The 21,856-nt window shown below is 46.6% G+C and overlaps 1 protein-coding gene across 1 annotated transcript in view; it reads right to left on the bottom strand.

The window, feature by feature from the left end:
* Positions 1-16,638, bottom strand: part of ARHGAP45 (Rho GTPase activating protein 45) — a 170,918-nt gene extending 154,280 nt beyond the window's left edge. The window contains exons 1-2 of the mRNA XM_073547080.1: positions 16,335-16,638; positions 14,341-14,641 (exon numbers count right to left, since the gene is read on the bottom strand). Coding sequence (XP_073403181.1) covers positions 14,341-14,641; positions 16,335-16,418 — 385 coding nt within the window. The 5' untranslated portion in view covers positions 16,419-16,638. The remainder of the gene's footprint in view (positions 1-14,340; positions 14,642-16,334) is intronic.
* Between the last annotated feature and the right edge of the window lie 5,218 nt (positions 16,639-21,856).

Below are 21,856 nucleotides of genomic sequence, written 5' to 3'. Positions count from 1 at the left end.
GAATTGACATGTCAATTCTTTCTGCGGATTGAAAACCGCTGTAAAACCGCGTGGAAAAATCCGCACCATCTGCACTGCGGTTTTCGTTTTCCATAGGCTATAAGGGTGTGTGCACACGCTGCGGATTCTGCTGCGGATCCGCAGCGGTTTTGGTCCTGCGGATCCGCAGCAGTTTCTGCTGTGTTGTACAGTACCATTATAATCTATGTAAAATGAAAACCGCAGTGCAGATGCTGCGGAATTTTCTGCGCGGTTTTGCTGCGGTTTCAAATCCGCAGAAAGAATTGACATGTCATTCTTTCTGTGGATTCTGCTGCGGTTTGCCATCTCCTCCATTGTAGAGGTGATAAACCGCAGGGCAAAACCGCAGGCTAATCCACAGCTAAACCGCAGCTCTTCTGACCTGCGTATTTACCTGCGGATTTTACTAAATCCGCGTGGAAAAATCCGCAGAGCATTCCGCAGCGTGTGCACACAGCCTAAAGGTACTGTACACCGCAGCAAAAACTGCTGCGGTTCCGCAGCGGCCAAATCCGCTGCGGAACCGCAGCAGAATCCGCAGAGTGTGCAGTTTGTGCACACACCCTAAAGCTGCAAAAACAGAAAAAACCCATCCGAGAAATTGCTACAACATTAGGAGTGGCAAAATCTACAGTTTGGTACATCCTGAGACAGAAAGAAGGCACTGGTGAACTCATCAATGCAAAAAATCAGGTATGCAAGTCAGGGCAAATCCACTCAGTGCTCTGCTTCTGATCCCAGGCTTTCTTAAAGGGATCCCCGGTATGGAAGTTAGGGTAAATCCATCAGCGCTCTGATTCTCACCCCAGGCTTCTATAAAAAGGATCATTGGTATGGAAGTCAGGGCAAATCCACTCAACGCTCTGGTTCTGACCCCAGGCCTCTCTTAAAGGGATCCCTGGTATGGAAGTTAGGACCGTTCCACTCAGTGCTCTGGTTCTGAACACAGGCTAATGGGATGATGTGGGATATAAGGGGTACTAGTCTGGTGACTCTGACGGGATAATGTGGGATATAAGGGGTAGTAGTCCGGCGGCTGTGACGGTATGATGTGGGATATTAGTGGTAGTAGTCCGGTGGCTCTGGCTGATGGGATGATGTGGGATATTAAGGGTAGTAGTCCGGTGGCTTTGATGGGATGATGTGGGATATTAGGGGTAGTAGTCCGGTGGCTCTGGCTGATGGGATGATGTGGGATATTAGTGGTAGTAGTCCGGTGGCTCTGGCTGATGGGATGATGTGGGATATTAGTGGTAGTAGTCCGGTGGCTCTGGCTGATGGGATGATGTGGGATATTAAGGGTAGTAGTCCGGCGGCTGTGACGGGATGATGTGGGATATTAGTGGTAGTAGTCCGGTGGCTCTGGCTGATGGGATGATGTGGGATATTAAGGGTAGTAGTCCGGCGGCTGTGACGGGATGATGTGGGATATTAGTGGTAGTAGTCCGGTGGCTCTGGCTGATGGGATGATGTGGGATATTAGGGGTAGTAGTCAGGTGGCTTTGATGGGATGATGTGGGATATTAGGGGTAGTAGTCCAGTGGCTCTGGCTATCGGGATGATGTGGGATATTCTAGTGAATGTGGCTTTGCAGAGTGGGCGGGCTATACACTCAGCTTTATATATATATATATATAATCATTATAATTTGTTATAACTAACCGTAGTTAGTTACTATGCCCGGGCAGCGCCGGGCTCTTCAGCTAATATATATATATATATATATATATATATATATATATATATATATATATATAGGTATTCTATGTGTATATATCTATTCTTTCATTTGGGTTCTAACCTGTCATAGGGCTCCATTATATGTCCATTTTGCAAGCCTGCGAGAAAATCTCGCCATACGGATTACATACGGATGCTTACATGTGCAAAATACGTGGCCACACCTTGATTATGGATGACATACGGAGCACTATTTAGGGGACATTTCTCTGTATTACGCATGGAAAGTACGGACCGTATTTATCGTCCGTTAGTGTGACCCCAGCCTTAGACACAAAGCTTGGATTTCACATTTTTTGCCCATCTGGAAAGGTGGACACTGCCACAAACTGCAGAGTCCATTTGAACGATATAAATGTGTTAGGCGCTGGGATTTTCCCGCTGCACGGGGTAGATCCCAAGCCTTGCATGCTTCATCCGCAGTGGGTGCTGCTGAGCAAAGATGTCAGTCGCAGCGTCTTGCTCAGGCTCGTGCTGTTCGCTTCTACTTGGTGGTCGGACGTCAGCTGCTCTGGTGAGGTGGCAGCTCCGGATTGGTCCATGGGCAAGGTCCTGTCCGACTGGACTTGACTCTAACGTATAAAAGGCTCTCAGAGGCGCATGCCTGTGCGCTAGTATCATTTGCGGTCGTGTGTGTGGAGACTCTGCCGCTCTGTCGGCTTAAATACAAACACATGGGCTATGTACACACAGTGAACAAGTCTGTAGGACAGTGTTCACACCACCAAAAGACTGAAACATAGAAAAGCACAGTAAAACAAATGTATAAAAATACTCTGTTGTAAAGAAGTAACAGTAGACAGCAAGTGCTAATAAAAAGATGATAGAAACAAGGTATTTGGTTGATACGATTTTTGCAAAAAATGTATACTTAGCTGCTCTACCAAATATAAAGGTAAATCCATATCAGAGCAGTCCCTAACTGATGTATTTAAAAACCTGGTCATGTGTATAGTACCTATATGAGCAGGATTCAGACAGGTAATGTCCGATGTGGACACGCTGCAGAGGATGGCCTTTATGTGCATGTGCGCTTTGTCGGCTTGTATGAACACCTAGTTTTCCTTAGGCTAGGCTCACATTTGCGTATGGAGGAGCTGCGGAGGTCAGCGGACTTCCTCCGTGAAGCTCCGCCCACGGCCGCACCTCCTCCGGTCAGCTCCGCATACTTCTGCATGCGACCTGCGTACCCTATCTTTAACATTGGGTACGCAGGTCATGCGGATGTATGCGCATGACTCCGCATGCATCGTTTTGACGATGCAGTGCGTGCATAAAATTCCAACATGATGCGTTTGACGCGGGTCGCCGCATCGTCAAAATGACGCATGCGGAGGCATCCGCATGACCTGTGTACCCAATGTTAAAGATAGGGTCCGCAGGTCGCATGCAGAAGTTTGTGGATGTAGGCAGAGCTGACCGGAGGAGGTGCGGCCATGGGCGGAGCCTCACAGAGGAAGTCCACAGCTCGGCCATCCGCAAATGTGAAGCCAGCCTTAGAGAGGCAGGTTTTTCTTTTCGCTTGACCTAGCACCTGTCTTGCCCATGTGTGCGGTTAGCATGGGTCAGTTACAGGGCACAGTCAACCCACATGCTTAAACCCTAGTGTTTAACTGGGTATTGCACACACCTCGTTTTGTACAGCTTGGCGGTTGCTGAGCTTGGTGCTCTTATTTTTGCTCCACTCGGTGGACAGCAGAATTAGTTAGTTATATTTTCTTTGCCACTAAGCGGTTAGCTGAGCTGGTATTTCATCTTCCAGTGTCTTTAGTTAACACTGTGTGGCGTTAACACAGCGTGTTTCTTGATGAACGTTTGCCACATGGCTCCGCCATGTTCACTAACAGCAGAATAACATCTCTGCACGGTGGACCCCGGGTTGCAATTGCACTTTTTTAGTTATTTTTAGTGCTATCCGCCAACCCTAACATATATGTCACTGCAGTCTATGGCTCCATTGAGACTGAATCACTTTCTTTGGCCAGTCAGACAGCACCTATTGATGCCCTGCAAAAACACATATGAACATGGACTACATGTTTTTTTCTGATCAGTATGTAGGGGGTCTGTAAAGACCTTTCATTCTGCTAATCAGTTGTGGTCACAGATAAGAATATTGACAAAGATTTTGACAGTAGTTTAGGAGAAATTACTATTCTTGGCAGTATGCTTATGAGTGACCTAAGTTTTGAGTAAAGGTGCCGTTACACTAAACGATGCACCAGCGATCCCGACAACGATACGACCTTGTCAGGATCGATGGTGCCTCGCTACATGATTGCTGGTGAGCTGCTAAATAGGCAGCTTCACCAGCAATCAGGACCAGGACCTGGTATCTAAGGTAAATATCGGGTAACTAAGCGTGCGCGTCAATTAGTTACCTGCTGTGTACCTTGGATACCAGCGTGCTCGCGCTGAGAGCTGGTATCCAAGGTAAATATCGGGAACTAAGCGCGTGCGGCGCTTAGTTACCCGATATTTACTTTGGATACCAGCTCCCAGCGCTAGCACGCTGGTATCCAAGGCACACAGCAGGTAACTAAGCGCCGCGCGTGCTTAGTTACCAGATATTTACCCTGGATACCAGCTCCCAGCATCTGCTTACAGTGCTGGGAGCTCGCTGATCGATGGTCTCCCGCTGCCACACGCGATGCGTGCTGGCCAGCGGGAGACCAACGATCAAAAAATGGCCAGGACGATCCTGCATGATCAGTGATACCCGGCAGGGGGGCCGGACGCTGATACATGTCACACACAGCGAGATCGCTGATGCGTCACAAAACCAGCGATCTTCCTAGCGATCTCGCTATGTGTGATGGGCCATTTATTGTTTCAGCAATTTAATCTAGAGGTGCAGACCTCCTTTAACCCATATATGAGGCTTGGTTTGTTTAATCCATGGGTGCACAACCTGTCTGTCATGGCAATCAGTGTGGATCCCAACCATCTGGTCACAGAAATACTTGTCTGTGTGTGGCTATTTGACTGTAGTTTCCATATCAGAGAAGGGTGGCATATAGTCATCTCTGTGTCCTCCATAAATTTTTGCAGAATGTGTTTCCTGTACCTCTCTTTGTTACTCAAGAAAGAGATATATGAGTTAGGGCTGCTTCAGACGCCTGTGTAAATGATTCTGAGCACGGACCGTATTGCACTGACTGTCTATAGGTCTTGTTCTGACCTGAGTGTGACAGCTGGGAGCAGAAAAGGTTGTGCGTTCCTGATAAGACAGCTGCTGCCCACTATGCCTGATGAAAGTCTGCAATTTGTTACCATCTTTTCATTTAGCCATTAAAAGGAATAAACCACAGTGGCCGCTGAAATTTTAACATTTTCTATCTACTGGCTAACACGGTACAAAGATATTTTCCCTATACCAGACCACAGAAAGGCAAGCACTTCCCGATAAGGTTTGGTGACCTCATATCCAGACCCTAACTTTTTGTAAAACAGTAAACCACAAAAAAGAACAAGTTCCAAAGCCCTAAATTGTCATTTATCCACTGGCACAAACCTCCAGATTTGCTCCCCTCCCCTCCCCAGTCAGTTGAAAACTGAGTAAACAGGAAACGAGTCAGATGAGAATCTGTCTTCCTCAGGAAGCTGCCCCCCTTCTACCATGTATAACAAACCTGCCCATCTCAGCTTATGTCTTCACCTTCCAGTGTCACGCTGCTGCTTACTTGGCTGGACTGCCAAAGTCTTCCAGCGCACACTGTGTGTGGTCTGCATGATATGCCTTCAAATATGTAACAGATGCAGCACGTTTTGCCAAATGTGTGTCGTACACATATAAATTTATTGTATGATCTTAGAGACTTCACAAACCTGCAAACTTGAAGGCAGAGCTTACTAAAAGGAATAATCGTAGTCAGAATTATAGGAGCAGACATTTTGTAGGCTGTCAATAATCATAAAGAAGCACATGAAGCAACATGCTTGCCTGTAGAGGTTGCGTTCTCCCACTGCTGAAAATAATGTGCAATAGAATCTGAGAAAATCCGCTCTACATACAGATGTGCTAATGTACAGATGTAATCCAAGGCAAATAAATGAAGAACTTGGCGAGAAAATAATAAGTAAAATATATGACGTTTCGATCTATTGTAGACCTTCTTCAGAAAAACTGTGTACATGAAATAGCAAAACACATTATTGCAGTTATGGTGTTACTTACATTTTTCTTATTTTTCTTGTACACATCACTTTTTGATTATGTGCTTTGTTATTTCTTGTACACAGTTTTTCTGAAGAAGGTCTACAATAGACCGAAACGTCATATATTTTACTGTCGATTGCAATTAAAATTATCTTCTCGCATTATACTTGAATGCCAAGTTCTTCATATATTGGATTATGGATTGGGCCCCTACTTTAGCGCTTTCATTAAGGAGTGCCATGTTCTACTATACATGAGATCCCAGCAGGTACGGACTGGGGCTGAAATTCAGCCCTGGCATTTGAAATCAAACAGGCCCAAGCTGTCCCCATCCCCAAACACCAGATGGTGATCTATTACTAATATTACCCTGGATGGAGGAAAGCAAGATTTACTACAAGACCAATATTATTAATTATTCCCGTGGCCTGGTGGGGTGTTATGATTAGGTAACTGAGGAGGATAGCAGGAGAATAGGCTGGGCAACCAGATAACCAGAGAGGTTGGTAACTTAGCGGATTGCAGACCCCTAAACTGACAACACAACTAGAATTAGCCTTGGGACGTACCTACGATGCCCTAGACGCCTCGGCACAGCCAAAGAAATTAACTAAGCCTAAAGAGAGAAAGGGGAAAGCGAAACTGCCCCGGAGTAGACCCCCAAAGGAATAGATAGCCCCTGATCATATATTGCCGGTGAGACAAGATGAGGCAGAAAATACAGTAAGCAAATGATGGGGCCCAAACTGTTTAGAAGCCAGGTCAAAAGTGTTCACAACAGTGGGGTAAGTGACAGAGTCAGCGAGTTTGTGTTCTGTCACAACTCTTAACAGTGTGGGTGTCTTGAGAACACAGATTCTGCTAACAGCGTAGTAGAAAAGGCAGCCCACGACCAGACAGGCCCTTCTGGCATTTGCCAGAATTGCCAGATGGCCAGTCCGGCCCCAAGGCAAAGTCTGTAAGAGATCTGAAGCAGGAAACAGCATGTGGAGTACTTCAAACCCGGTGTGTGAGAATCGTGTTTTATATGCATTGTGCACTATATTAATTGCTAATTTCAGCAGCAATAAGCCAGTATGTGAAAATAGCCATTCTTCAAAGATTGGGACCACAGGCCTACGTTTATTCAATGGGGCCTGCTTAACAACAGCTACAGCAACTGCACAAGGCTAGGTTCACACGACCTTATTTTTGTCCATGGGAAAAAACTGACAGAACTCAATGTTATTCAGTTGGGCTGTATAAAATACCTATTTTTTCAAGGACTGAAAGTCAGCATGAACAAAAATAGCAGCATGTGTTAGTCTGTTCCATATTTCGGATGAGACTCACTTGTTCAAGTCTATGGATGCGCAAAATAAGTGGAATCCAATACCAACCAACTGTATAGCATCCAGTTTGTATGGGAGCATTGCCATTATTAACATAGAAAACTGTTTTTGGTCTTGTAAATTTTAATAACTGCTGATGTATTAAAACAGATGCCATACAATCTTTTTTCTACGTTTGTGTAAATGCAGCCCAATTAGACAAGTATATACAGTGGGGGAAATAAGTATTTGATCCCTTGCTGATTTTGTACGTTTGCCCACTGACAAAGACATGAACAGTCTATAATTTTAAGGGTAGGTTAATTTTAACATTGAGAGATAGAATATCAAAAATAAAATTCAGAAAATCACATTGTATAAATTCTATAAATGTATTTGCATTTTGCAGCGAGAAATAAGTATTTGATCCCCTACCAACCATTAAGAGTTCTGGCTCCTACAGACCAGTTAGACTCTCCTAATCAACTCGTTACCTGCATTAGACAGCTGTCTTAGATAGTTACCTGTATAAAGACTCCTGTCCACAGACTCAATTAATCAGTCAGACTCTAACCTCTACAACATAGGCAAGACCAAAGAGCATTATAAGAATGTCAGGGACAAGATGATAGACCTGCATAAAGCTGGAATGGGCTACAAAACCATAAGTAAGACGCGGGGTGAGAAGGAGACAACTATTGGTGTTATGATCGAGTCACCGTAGGAGGCAAAAACCAGACATGCTAGCTAAGTCCTGAAAACCAGAGAAGTTGGCAACTATCAGATTGCAGACCCCTGAACCTATCAACACAACTAGAAGTAGCCGTGGGGGGTTCCTACGATGACCTAGACCCCTCGATCACAGCCGGAGAGATACATAGGCCTAAAGAAGGAAAGGGGAAATCTAACTGCCCCAGAGCAGACCCCAAAGCAATAGGCAGCCCCCCACATATAATGACGGTGAAGCAAGATGAAAACACTTACACAGACAGAAAGACAGGCTGAGCAAAGAAGGGGCCCAAAAACTACCTAGATAGGAACGGATCGGAAGGCTGCTGTCTGCAATCTGCCAAAACCCTATCAGAGACAAAAGCCAACAAGCTGATATAAAAATGGCCCTGAAGCAACTAAGCTTCAAAAACTAAATCAGCACTCAGGTACATTCAGAAGACAGAGCTCACGGAACACTGCACACTCCAGCAGGGAGTGGCAGAATCCAACAAGCAAGAAAAACCAAAACAAATCTTAGATGCAAAAAGGCAAAACAGAAAACTTAGCTTTAGGAGAGCAGGAATCAGACTGGAGTCCAAGAGTCCACAGAGAAATCACCCGCAGGGCAGAAAGGGCGTAGGCTGCCTTAAATCCAGTCAGTGACTCCACTCAGCCAATCGTCCTCATCAGTCCCAGGTGTCTGATAATCAGGCTCACTACCTTCCTTCACTAGAATAGTGAGTTCACCAGGCCTCAGTGACGGAGGGGAAAATGAACTCACAACATATTGGTGCGATAGTAAGAAAATGGAAGCAATACAAAATGACTGTCAATCAACATCGATCTGGGGCACCATGCAAAATCTCACCTCGTGGGGTATCCTAGATCATGAGGAAGGTGAGAGATCAGCCTAAAACTACATGGGGGGAACATGTTAATGATCTCAAGGCAGCTGGGACCACAGTCACTAAGAAAACCATTGGTAACACATTAGGCCTTAAGGTTTAAAATCCTGCAGTGCCCGCAAGGTCCCCCTGCTCAAGAAGGCACATGTGCACGCCTGTCTGAAGTTTGTCAATGAACTCCTGGATGATTCTGTGAATGATTGGGAGAAGGTGCTGTGGTCAGATGAGACAGAGGAGACAAAAATTGAGGTCTTTGGCATTATCTTAACACATTCTTCATATACACAGCAGATTATCCTGAAATGTCACCTGAGACAACAGTAGCACTTTGAAGGGATTGTCCACTACTTTTTCACATTTCCTTTCTTCACTAATGACTGCAAAAGGAACACTTTTACAAATACATTTCCTTACTTATGTTGCCTCATGACCACTGTGCTTGTAGGCTACTTCAGCTGCTGACAAAACATTACAGTAATGTCACTTGATAGGGCAAGCATGTGCCGACTTCCACAACCTCTTAAGTGACATCAATGTGAAGCAGGAAGGATATACCAACGAATGTAATTTCACATTATGACGTGCGTGATCACGTGACTGCTCCCAGCACATAAGGTGAACATAAGTAAATGTCTGTAAGATCCATCCAGATTTGGCACGAGCGAGGATTGTGGCCCCACTGTACCACGATCCAGACTACCCTTTAGTGGTGTGACTTAGCAGCTACCATGGTGTTCACTGGAGCCTCTAGTGGTGAGGTAAGGCTTGTGCAGCAGGTAGCTGTCAGGTACCACTCCAGGGCTGTGCCTGGCAGTAGCAGTTGACCCCACAGGGGGACAAAACACTAATGTCAGGTGCGGGCAAGTACTGACGGGCACAACTGGTACTCTGGCAGACACGGCTGGCAGGCAGGTGGGCACGGCTGGCACTTTGGCTGGCAGGCAGGCATGGCTGGCACTCTGGCAGGCAGGCGGGCATGGCTGGCACTCTGGCAGGCAGGCGGGCACGGCTGGCACTCTGGCAGGCAGGTGGGCACGGCTCAGACTGGAGGAACCGGAACCGTTTCAGGTGGGGCAGGAACACAGTCAGGGACGAGTAGGATAAGGGAAGAGGTAGGAACTAGTTCGGACTGGAGGAATAGGAACTGTTTTGGGAAGGACAGGAACATGGGTGAGTGGGATATAGGAACAGGTAGGAACCAGTTCAGACTAGAGGGATAAATGAACCTGTAAGAACCAGTACAGACAAGAGGGACAAAGAGTCGCAAGGTTGCGGATCTGAAGCAGAACAGCGCCGCAGGGTGTGGAGTGGGAGCAGAGCAGAGCCGCAAAGTGTGGAGCAGGAGCATAACAGAGCTGCAGATAGTGGAGCATAAGCAGAGCAGAGCTGCAGTGTGCGGAGCAGGAGCAGAGCAGAGCCGTAGGATGCGGGACGGGAGCAGAGCAGAGTTGCAGGATGTGGAGCGGGAGCAGAGCAGAGCCGCAGGGTGTAGGATGTGGGACTGGAGCAGAGCTGCAGGATGTGGAACTGGAGCAGAGCAGAGCCGCAGGAAGCGGGACGGGAGAAGAGCAGAGTCGTAGGATGTGGGATGGGAGCAGAGCCGCAGGATGCTGATGGGAGCAGAGCAGAGTCACAGGATGCAGAGCGGTAGCAGAGCCGTGGGATGGAAGCAGAGCAGAGTTGCAGGATGTGGAGCGGGAGCAGAGCAGAGCCGCACGATGCGGGATGGGAGCAGAGTAGAGCTGCAGGATGCGGGATGGGAGCAGAGCAGAGCCGCAAAATGCGGGATGGAAGCACAGCAGAGCCGCAGACACAAGGATACACACAGCTGAGTAGGGAAGGCAACAGACAAGGATACAAACAGGTATAGGAAACGGACTTAGTACAGACAAGGATGGACAATGGAACAAGTTCAGGATGAAGGATTCAGGCCTGGGTATACAGCCCACAGGGTGACAGAAACAAGTTGGTAACTCAGAAGCAGAACAAGAACTGCAAGAGTTTTTTGCTCAGGCATCTCCTTATGGGTGGAGATGCCTTAAGTACCCGATACATCTTGGCAATAGGCTGGGGACAAATTAGAAGTGTGCACACTGTCTCTTTAAGACTCATGAAGTGCCGGTGCTGCTGCCCTAAGCATACAGCCAGGAAGTATGCAGCAAACAGGGACATGAGGTTCACAGGATGGAGCAGGCAGAGGACAGAACTCACAGCACGGACTGGAGTGGTGAGTAAGATGGGAAATGGAAAGCCATGCAGTAATGCCGGCAGGGATGTTACAATGTTCCAGCGGTGTCTAAATAAGGATAGTTTCATACTAGCGTTCTGCAGCGCTGCGTACTTCCTCCTTTCTTCCTCCATTAAGCTCTGCCCACTGCCACACCTCTTCCATTCAGCTCTGCCTAAGCCGGCATGCATCCTGCGTACCTATCTTTAACACTGGGTGTGCAGGCCATAAGTATGTATGCGCATGTATCGTTTTAACGCGGTGCCGAACGCAATATGTTGCATTTTGTTGCTGTCGGAGCAGCGTCAAAACGACGCATGCACAGGCATCCGTATACATTCGCATGGCCTGCGTACCCAATGTTAAAGATAGGTACGCAGGACGCATGCCGATGTAGGCGAAGCTGAATGGAAGAGGTGCTGTGGTGGGCGGGACTTAAAGGAGGAAGAAAGGAGGAAGTACGCAGCCCTCCCAAACGATAGTGTGAAATTAACCTTACAGTGCAGTGTACCCCTAAGAACCTCAGGAAAAGCCAAGTAAGACTACTATCTATAATAACCCCATAACTAGAAGCATGGTCACACATACTCTGTCAGGACTCACACCCAGCAACTTTTGTGCACAAGGCGGTAGCTCTTCCCTCTGAGCTATTCATCTTACTGGACAGTTCCTTGGTAAATCAGATACTAGTACCAGTGTAATTCCTGATGTCTCCAACCTGAGTACCTGATGTCTCCACCCCAAGTTCCAGATCGGCTCACCCTGTGATCTCCTGATTGAGCACACTAGTTAGAGCCGACAGCCAGGACGAGGTTTATGATGCGATTCTCGCACGTGAAATACGGCAGTCTGTCTCTGCCCTTAGAAGGATAACGCAGTACTCGAGGCTTAGGCCGGGGTCAAACTTGCGAGTGTGATGCGAGAAACTCGCATCAATACCTGGCACTCGGGACCGGAGTGTGCGGCTGCATGTATTTCTGTGCAGGCGCAACTCTGGTTCCGAGTGCGGCAGCAGTGCCGGGCATTTATTCGAGAGACTCGTGCGAGTTTCTCACATCACACTCACAAGTGTGACCCTGGCCTTAAGCCCCTGTTACACATAACGATGTCCCAGCGATCCCACCAATGATCCGACATGATGGGTTTGCTGGGACATCAGTAGGCTGATCGCTGGTGAGCTGTCACATAGACAGCCCCAGCGATCAGGATCAGCGACGCTGGACACTGGTATCTAATGTAAACATCGAGTATCTAGGAGCCGCGGCTCCTGGATACCCGTTGTTTACCTTGGAAACTGGCATGCACGCTGGTTTCCAAGGAAAACATTGGGTATCTAAGAGCCGCGCAACTCCTGGATACCCGCTGTTTACCTTGGAAACCAGCGTGTATGCCGGTTTCCATGGTAAACAGCGGGTATCCAGGAGCCGCGGCTCCTGGATACCCGATGTTTACATTAGAAACCAGCGTCCAGCGCTGTTGATCGCTGGTCTCTCGCTGCCACACGCAGCGATGCGCGCTGGCCAGCGGGAGACCAGCGATCGGAAAATGGCCCAGGCCGATGCTGCACGATCAGCAATAATCGGCAGGGGGGCCGGTCGCCGATCCCCGTCACACACAGCGATCTGGCTGGTGAGCGCTGTGGCGTCACAAAATTAGCGATCTCCGAGATCGCTGTGTGTGACGGGGCCTTTAGTCGTCTGATCAGCGTGGTTATACTGTATCTGTACTCTAACCCTGCTTTTCTTACAGAAAAACTATGGGGAAAGCCATAGTTTCACATGTGAAGTCTCTCCAGAAATGATGCTGTTTGATGAGTTTTAATAATCAGGCAGGATGTGAGTGGCTATTTCATTCCAACATATCTGCTCTAAGTGACAACACACAATTTTCCTGCACCTTGCATTCTGCTGTTGTCACTGAATCTTCTGGGTTACTCCTGCTGGTGACGTAAAGCTGTTGGCGGCCAGTCATCTTTGCCAATTACTGCAGATCTGCCTGGATGTAGTTGGCTGGAGCTTGTGTGTGAACTGTTATATAAATGCTGCTACATAAGCTCAGTCCTCAGACTCCCATATGTCTTATCCCCGTAATCCTCCTCACTATTTGTAATGATCTGGCCACATTTCCCTTGGTGCACTGTGGAATATGTAGATACAAGATTGACTGCATGCAGATGGTGGGATCTACAACCAAGACTGAATTACTACTACACAACTAGTAATAATCACTAATTTAGGCTAGTTTCACACTAGCATATGGAGGAGCTGCGGAGGGCTGCGGACTTCCTCCGTGATGCTCCGCCCACGGCCGCACCTCCTCCGGTCAGCTTCACCTCCGTCAGCATGCGACCTGTGTACCCTATCTTTAGCATTAGGTATGCAGGCCATGCCAATGTATGCGGATGCCTCCGCATGCGTCGTTTTGACGGTGCAGTGACCTGCACCGAACGCAACGTGTTGCATTTTGGTGTGGTCGCCGCACCGTCAAAACCACGCATGCAGGAGGCATTCGCATACATCGGCACGGCCTGCTTACCTAATGCTAAAGATAGGGCACGCAGGCCGCATACAGACGGAGGCGAAGCTGACCGGAGTTGGTGCGGCCATGGGCGGAGCTTCATGGAGGAAGTCCGCAGCCCTCCGCAGCTCCTCCATACGCTAGTATGAAACTAACCTTACAAATGACATTAGGGTGCTAGAAGGCCACAGTTAAGAGTGCTTGTTTAGGAGAGGATTTAATGGGTCTGTTGGAGTTTAAAGGGAACCTTTATCAGGTTAGATAATATAATTACCCTGCAACTATAGGGTTAATTTGCAGGTTAAAAGAGTTATGAAAGTGACTGACAGCTGACTCTGCACTGATACACTGCTGAATGAGCTGTAAATCAAGTGTTGGGGCGTGCCTACAGCCTCTGCTGTCAGTGCTGTGAGCGGCAACTGTAGCCGCGTCAGCACGCCTGCATGACTGAACGTCGGCGGCTCCTGGAGGAATTAAGTTATTTTTCTCCCGGGTCCCACACTCTAAGTACGTCGATAACACCAATAGCCTCCAGAGTAATCCTATATCTGCAGTTTAATAGCGTTATCAGACCTGACAGGTTCTCTTTGCTTGTGCTGTAGGAAGTGACTTTCATTCTTTACTTATACTATCATTCTACACTATAATGTGATATTAGTGGAAGAAAAATGTAATCGCAACTGTGTCCATTTTTTTTATCATGTCCTTGTTAAAGCTGATACTTATGTGGTCAATCACAGTAGTACTTACCATCTGTCAGTACCACATCTCGTAGCTTTTCAAGCCGTTCTGCAAACCTTGCTACATCTCCAAGAAGCTGTGAGATGTCTTCCACTTCAATAAACGGTCCTTCTCCACTTTCGGGAGGGCTTGGGGCTCCTCCTGGTTTACTGGCTTTGTTTCTGGGAGAAGACAAGGGGATTCCTGCAGCACTAGCATGGCGACTTAAACTTGTCGGTCTTTTCAGGGTTCCACTTGGGAGAGGGCTGCTAACCGCAGGGTTACCGGATCCTTCCGTTGAGGACTCAATGGCATCTTTACGTGGAGCTTCCTACATGGATGAGAAGGCAAAATCAAACCACGAAACTTAAGACGAGGAATAAATACGACAATTTCTAAGGATTAGCATATCTGTTTTCATACCGAAACATAGATATATATCAACGTTTAGGATAATAAATACGTTTTCTTTTCTTGGAAACATGGTAAGCTTCCCTTCCTCTACATATCTGTGAAATGACAGCATCATAACATCTGGAAGGTTTGTATACAATGGTGACCACAGGAACACTTTTAGAAAGCATCAACATAAAGATGAACTTACATTACATACAGAATTATTTGACGATGATCCCTGCATAGGGCTGTTCACATCTGCGCTAAACATTTCTACTCTTGTTTTCTTGATTTTCAAAATGAAGCTTCCAATGCAGATGTAAACCGAACCTAATGAGGCTTCATTTAAGTCCAAATTTATGTGCACTTTTTGACATTTCATGTACTCGCCCTGTGACCTGACGTGTTATTCACACCATCATTACATATTTGGAACACAGTTTAGCCTGATTTATGCTTCTCTTAGTCGACTTAGTCGAGTTAGTCGACTTTCGACTAACCTCTGCACTAATCCGTACCTCCCACTCCCGACTCCAAGACTTCTCCCGTGCTGCTCCTATCCTCTGGAATGCTCTACCCCAAGAAATCAGGACTATCCACAATTTGCATAGTTTTAGGCGCTCCCTCAAAACACACCTGTTCAGAGCGGCTTATCACATTCACTAATCAAAGTCATTCTCTGTGTAAGTGTGCGTGTGTAGCCCATTCACTATCTCCATCCATCCTTCACTCCCGCAAGATGGCTGGACCTTCATTGTAAATACACCATTGTAAATACACACCTGTACTCTGTATCTCCCTCACCTCATTGTAGATTGTACGCTCTCACGAGCAGGGTCGTCTTATTTCGTCTTATTTTGCTTTAATTATTGTATTGTTAGCGTTGTTACTTATGACTTGTGTTTTGAAACTGTTAAACTGTAAAGCGCTGCGGAATATGTTGGCGCTATATAAATAAAGATTATTATTATTATTATTATTATTCTCTTTGGTTAGATGCTATTAGCCACTCTGATGCAATCGGTAGTAGCAATTTCACAGGTTAGCGCTAAATTTGCCATTTTGGCCAACTTATATTCATCTTTCATGGCCAGAGCAACTGTCGTATTAGGAACTCGCATGTTCTTAAATTAAAATCAAATATGTAAGTCCGTTGACAAAGAAGCTTATGTGTGACCTCAGCAGGTGGTTAGAGAAAGTCACGATATCTCAAATCCACGATTGCCTTTTGGCAGGTGCAGATATTGTACGGAAGCATACTGTTCTATATCGGCTAGGGCATAAATGAAGCCAGACAGCCTAAGCAACTATTAAGATACCCATGTAGTAGGGCAGCAGTGAAATGGGCATGGAGCTTCTTCCATAAAGCGTGGAATCTACTGGCTACATAGAAACTAACTATTACAGCAAAACTTACAGTTTCTACTTTAATATAGATATTTAAAATATACACCAAAGGTATATCATCTCTTTAGACATGTGACACACGCTTTTTAATATATCTTTTAAAAATGCTTTAAAATGGACTTCATACAGATAATTGAAAAGCCGTGCTATGTATGATAAGCATAATGAGAACTGTTAGTAGTCAGTAGTGAGAAGGCGATGGGTGTAGGGTTCAGACTCACGCTTTGTGGTGCTGGGCTTCCTGCTCTGCTTTTCTTTGATAAGGACGGAGTTTTCATCAGTTCCCGCTTCTTCCTTGAAAACATCCTGAATATAGGTCGCCTCTGCCCCTTTCGTTAATGGTGTTATCACCTCTATTAAGCACCTTAGTAGATCTGATGTTATGGTAACCCCTGCGACCCCACCTGGGGGGGCAGATTCTAGGGGTACTCAGAAAGCTGGTGCTGTGTGCCCAACACAACTCCTGTCATCTGCCATGTGATGTTGAGGCGTTTCCTGATTGGACGATTGTAGTCCCAAAACTGACACAGACAGGAAGAGGTAAAGGGTGTTAACCCTGTAAGTGCTGGGACCCCAGCAGCATCCTGTCCCCTCCCAAAGCTTTGTGTGCCTGTCATGTGTCTCTTTGTACAGACTTAGCATTTGTGATGTGACAGTGAGACAATAGAGGAAGTTATAGGGAGAGGTTATAAGGAGTTACAGAACTTCTGAAAAAAAAAAAGCTCTACGCACAGCATGAAGCTAGAGGGAAGTATGGCCTAACGCGGTGGTGGTACAAAGTAAGATGGAAAAACGAAGCGTAAAGACTTTGTTTTTTTTTCCTTTTATAATATCAGTTCACCATGAATGATTTTCATAAATACATCTTATATTAATTTGCTAGCAAATTTTGACCTTAATGACCAGGCCAAATTTTTTAAATCCGACCTTTGCCACTTTATGTGGTAACTCTGAACGCTACTACTTCATGTTGGTGGTAAAATTTGGTCAATATGATTTGCGTACATCTATTGAAATATCAAAAATTTGACAAATTTTGCCCTTAAATCAGATAGTAATACCACACCAAGTGTTTAACAAATAACATTTCCCCCATGTTTTCTTTACACCTGCATAATTTTTTAAACATATTATTCTAAGAGCTATAACTTTCAAACTTTTCTGCTGATGGAGCTGTTTGGCGGCTCGTTTTTTGCGAGACAAGATGCTGTTTTCAGTGGTACCATGTTTATTTATATCCTTTTTTTTATCGCATTATATTCCACTTTTTGTTTGGCGGTATGATGATAAATCATTGTTTTTTGCCTTTTTTAATGTTGATTACTAAAGGGGTTAATTAGTGGAACAGTTTTATAGGTCGTGTTGTTGCGGACGTGGCGATACCAGATGTGTACTTTTATTGTTTATTTTTTTCATACAAATATTTATTTATAGATACAATATTTTTAATTCTTTTATCATTATTTTTTTTATATTTTTACAATTATTTTTCAATTTTATTTTATTTTTTACTTTTGTTAACTTCTTTTTAAACTTTTTTACTTTGTCCCACTATGGGACTATCATTTTTTGCAGGCTAATCGCTTGCATAGCATGGGATGCAGAAGCATCCCTGTGCTGTGCAAACTGTCAGCTCTGCAATGAGAGAAAGTTGCTGATTATGCACTACGCTCTGGTGACACTGATGTAGTCATGACAGCATCCGGTCACCATGGCAATGATCGGGATGTCACGTCACGCCGCAGGGTCTCCGATACAAAGGCAAAGGGGCTATCATCCCTCTGCCGGCTCCCGGAATGCTGCGATCTGACGCGATAACTGTTCTAACTCTGAAAACTTTTGCACAATACTGTATATAATGTAATTTAGAGTACTGGCTGTTGCATAGTCACGATGTGCACTGTAAAATACTTACTTCACTTATACTGTGCATGCTCTATGCACATAACTGTGCATACAACCACTTTTTTTAAAGATTTTAAGATATTATTAAAGATGAAATCCAAGATGATAGATGTCAGGATGAGATCGCATGTTCAGTTTAATCACCTGAGGTGTCTGCATCATCCCTAGTTTTCTAGGCATTCGCATCGAAAAAAACCTAGATCCGTTCATAACACTCATATTTAAGTCACATGCTGTCCATTTCCTTGTGATCCTCCTTGAGATGGTTCTACTCCTTTAATGGAGTCCAGATGTGTTGAATTAAACTGATAGGACTTGATTTGTAAAGACGCACACACCTGTCTATATAAGGCTGGTTTCACACTAGCGTTTTATCGCACAGCGCATTGTGCGCTATCGGGCGCACGCGCAATGGTCCCCTATCTTTAAAATGGCGTGCGCAGTGTATAGCGATTGCACGCGCTCATCAGCGTTTTCATGCGCTGCGCATTTTCCAGGTGTGTGCCCAGACGCGCCGTACGCTACATGTTGCATTTTTTGTTCCGCCCAACCTCTTAAGAAATTTGCGCGCACACGGTATGCGCAAAAAAATAGCATTACAGTCTATAGGGTCGCTGACGTGCGCTTAGATGTGCGCACGTCAACGCTTTGTGCGCGCACGTGACTTCATTAAACAATGTCTAGACATTTGTTTAAACCTCCCCCTAAACAAGCAACATTGTTTGGGAGCAGTCTACATAAAAGTAGGTGTCTGCAGGGCCACACCACTTACTCTACAGACAGCCTTGAAGAGAAGACCAGCTACAGACAGCCTTGCAGAGAAGGAGTATTCTTCAACATAATGTGGGCCTGTCCTTTAAAATCTTTTTTGTACTAATGTTTTTTTTTGTTTAAATTGCAGCATGTCTTCTGGATCGCAATATTCTCCATCCCAGCAAGAACTGGCCCAAGCAGATCGTGAGGTGAGGATCTTGCTGCCTTTGGTAAGTATAGGTGCCTCTAGAAATGTGTAATAATTTGTTTTCTTTGCAGACATCGGACACGGCAAGTATATATGTAAGTATATAGTCTTTCAATGTCATTTTTTTCTGTAACTTTTTTTTTCTGTCCTGATGTTCATCTTCTATCTTGCTTCTTTTCTTTTTCTTTTTTTTTTTTTTCTCTCTTTTCCATTCTCCAAAATTTCAAAGATAATAATTTTTTTTTTTCTAGGTTCCACAATGGAATGACGAAGACAGCTATATAGATAATGAGCGCCTGATCAACCTTGTACAGGAGTGTATTCCGTTGTGGGATAGCCGTTGCCAGCAGTACAAGGACAATGTGGTTGTAAGGGGGTGAAGCACCGAAGGAGCCGAGGGGGAGTTGCCTTCCTAGCTCTGTGCCCGGAACCATCGAGCAGGGCATTAGGTTCCCTGGGGGATGCTTTAGGGAACTGTACTAGAACCAGGAACAGGAAGAGGGCAGGACTGGGAGTGGGAGAATTGCGCGTGCTTTCAGCAGAGCCGCGCAGGGACGGGAGAAGAGAGGACGCTGACACAGGAGGGGAGAGGAGACAGGTGCAGCGACTGAACACTGAGGGACCGCAGATGCAGGCGGTGAGCACTGAGCACGAGACTAAGTACGAGAAGCCTGTCACTGCGCCGCTTGGAGGACTGGTCGCTCCCCTCCTGGTAGAGACTTTGTCACACCGACAGACCGCGTACCTTGACAAGACGCTCCCCTGCAGTGAGACCCTGCCTTACCCTAAGACGCTTCCCTGTGACCAAGGGATGTACCGTAACGTGACACTGACCTGCCAAGAGAGACTGTCCCAGGCAGAGCCCCTGACCCTGGTGAGAGAACGCCACAGCCGCAGCAGAGGGAAGGACCTTGAGTACAGGGGGATACCGCCATCCGCATACCCCTTGGGCTCCCACATTAACCCCCCCATATGCCAGTTGGACTATACCTAGGACCCCAGAGACAGAGGACATCAAGCACCGCTTGTGCCTCGGTGCCTACGAGGGAGAAGAGTGATCTCTGCATTCAAGATCTCCAGGAACTGATAAGTTTCTTCCCCATAAGAGAATAACTTTTTGTTGTTTTGCACCTCTGATATTTCTATAGTTTCTGATATAACCTTTTACAGCATTTTCTCTGTTATACTGTATGTTTACTAGTATTGCTCCCTGTAAATAAACCTCCCCTTCTACTGTTGGTCTGTTTGCTTCGTGGTGACATATATCCCTCCTGCACATTATTAAACTTGGCATAGTCGGCAGGATGTCACACGAAGACACAGACAGAGCGGACCAAGCAGTCAGGGAAGGCCCCAAGACTAGCATCTCCTTGGGAGCCATGTTGAATAATCTGCCGAGGTTTACGGGGAACAATGTGATGTTATGGAACTGGACAGAGAGAATTCAGGGGTTACTGCTGATGCACCCCTTGGCACCAGCACTAGTGGCAGAAATAGCCTTGATGGCCCTAGAGGGGGAGGCACGGGACTCTGTCATGCATAGACCCCCCCTAGAAAGAAATACTTTGGAGAAAGTGTTACGTGTCCTAGAGGAGACACATGGGGACCCCACTGACGTAAGGGAACTACGGATGCGACTGTTCCAAAAGGTGCAAAGAGAGGAGGAGACCGTGACCCAGTTTAAGAACGCCCTACAAGAGCTTCTCACTGCTATCAAAAGAAAGGTGTAGGGTCAGTAGACGTGGTGCTCAGAGACCAGATGGTGACGGGGTTACATGACGGAATGATGAGGCAGGCTATGCGATAGCGCCTGCGGGTGAAGTCAGGCATGACCTTTTCTGAAGTAGGTAGTTAGGCGCGCACGCGCAAGAGCAGGATGTGATAGGCTCGGTGAGAAAGGTGCAGAGTGGGGAGGCAACTAGCACTGAAGACAAAGTCCCCCGATGGGTGGAAGACCTGAGGATGGAGATCAGTCAGTTCCGAGAAGAAATGGTGACTTCCAGGAGAACCCAGGCAGAGGGGCCCGAACCACGGATGCGGGGAAGAGGAGCTGTTCCCCGAAGAGAAGCTACAGCTACCCCGAGAAGGCACCCCCTCACATGCTATACTTGTGGAGAGCCCGGTCATATTGCCCGGTGGTGTCCCCAGTGGAGCCGACCATCCCCGCGGCTCCCGTTAAACTAGGGGGCTCCGAGCGCGAGGGACACCGCCCGGAGTGTGAAGAACAGAGGATGAGTGAAAATAGTCCCACCAACCTTGTTTCCATGTGCCCCTTGGTCTGGGCCGAAATCAACGGGAGAGCTGTGCGATGCCTGGTAGACACCGGTTCACAAATGACCACCATACCCGAAAATTTTTTTCGTAGACACTTCACAGAGGCGCTGCAGCCTGAGTGGAGCCCAGTCATTAAGCTTACGGCAGCCAATCACCTACCCATCCCGGTCGCAGTGGTGGTGTGGCTGAACCTAGAAGTCTGTGGAAAAGATGTGGGGAGAAAAGGAGTAGTATTGGTAGATGGAGAAGCCACTCGGGATCATACTGTAACCCAGGGCATGAACGTGCTTAAAGACCTCGGAAGCCTAATACTCAACGAGACCCCAGATCAATTCTCACGACAGTGGAGTGACCAGACCCCACAGAAGAAGGTCTTTCAACAACTGATCCGGGAAATCTGCAGCGTCGGAAAAGAACTAGGCAAAGTCATCATCCCTGCTTCTGTGAACCAAGTACTATCCCCTGGACAGACCGTGCTTCCCCTGCCGGTGCGAGCAGGAGTACCACTAGAAGGAGCGGAGGTGCAGGTGGAGCCTAGCCCAGACGACCAATTGCCGTCAGGGATACTAGTCGCACAGACCCTTGCCACTGTGCGAAATGGCA

The sequence above is a fragment of the Dendrobates tinctorius genome, unplaced genomic scaffold (assembly GCF_039654945.1).
Source record: "Dendrobates tinctorius isolate UK_male_01 unplaced genomic scaffold, ASM3965494v1 ptg000011l, whole genome shotgun sequence".
Classification (NCBI taxonomy): Eukaryota; Metazoa; Chordata; class Amphibia; order Anura; family Dendrobatidae; genus Dendrobates; species Dendrobates tinctorius.
Note: the sequence above shows the minus strand (reverse complement) of the source record. Positions and strands in the feature narration are given on the sequence as shown.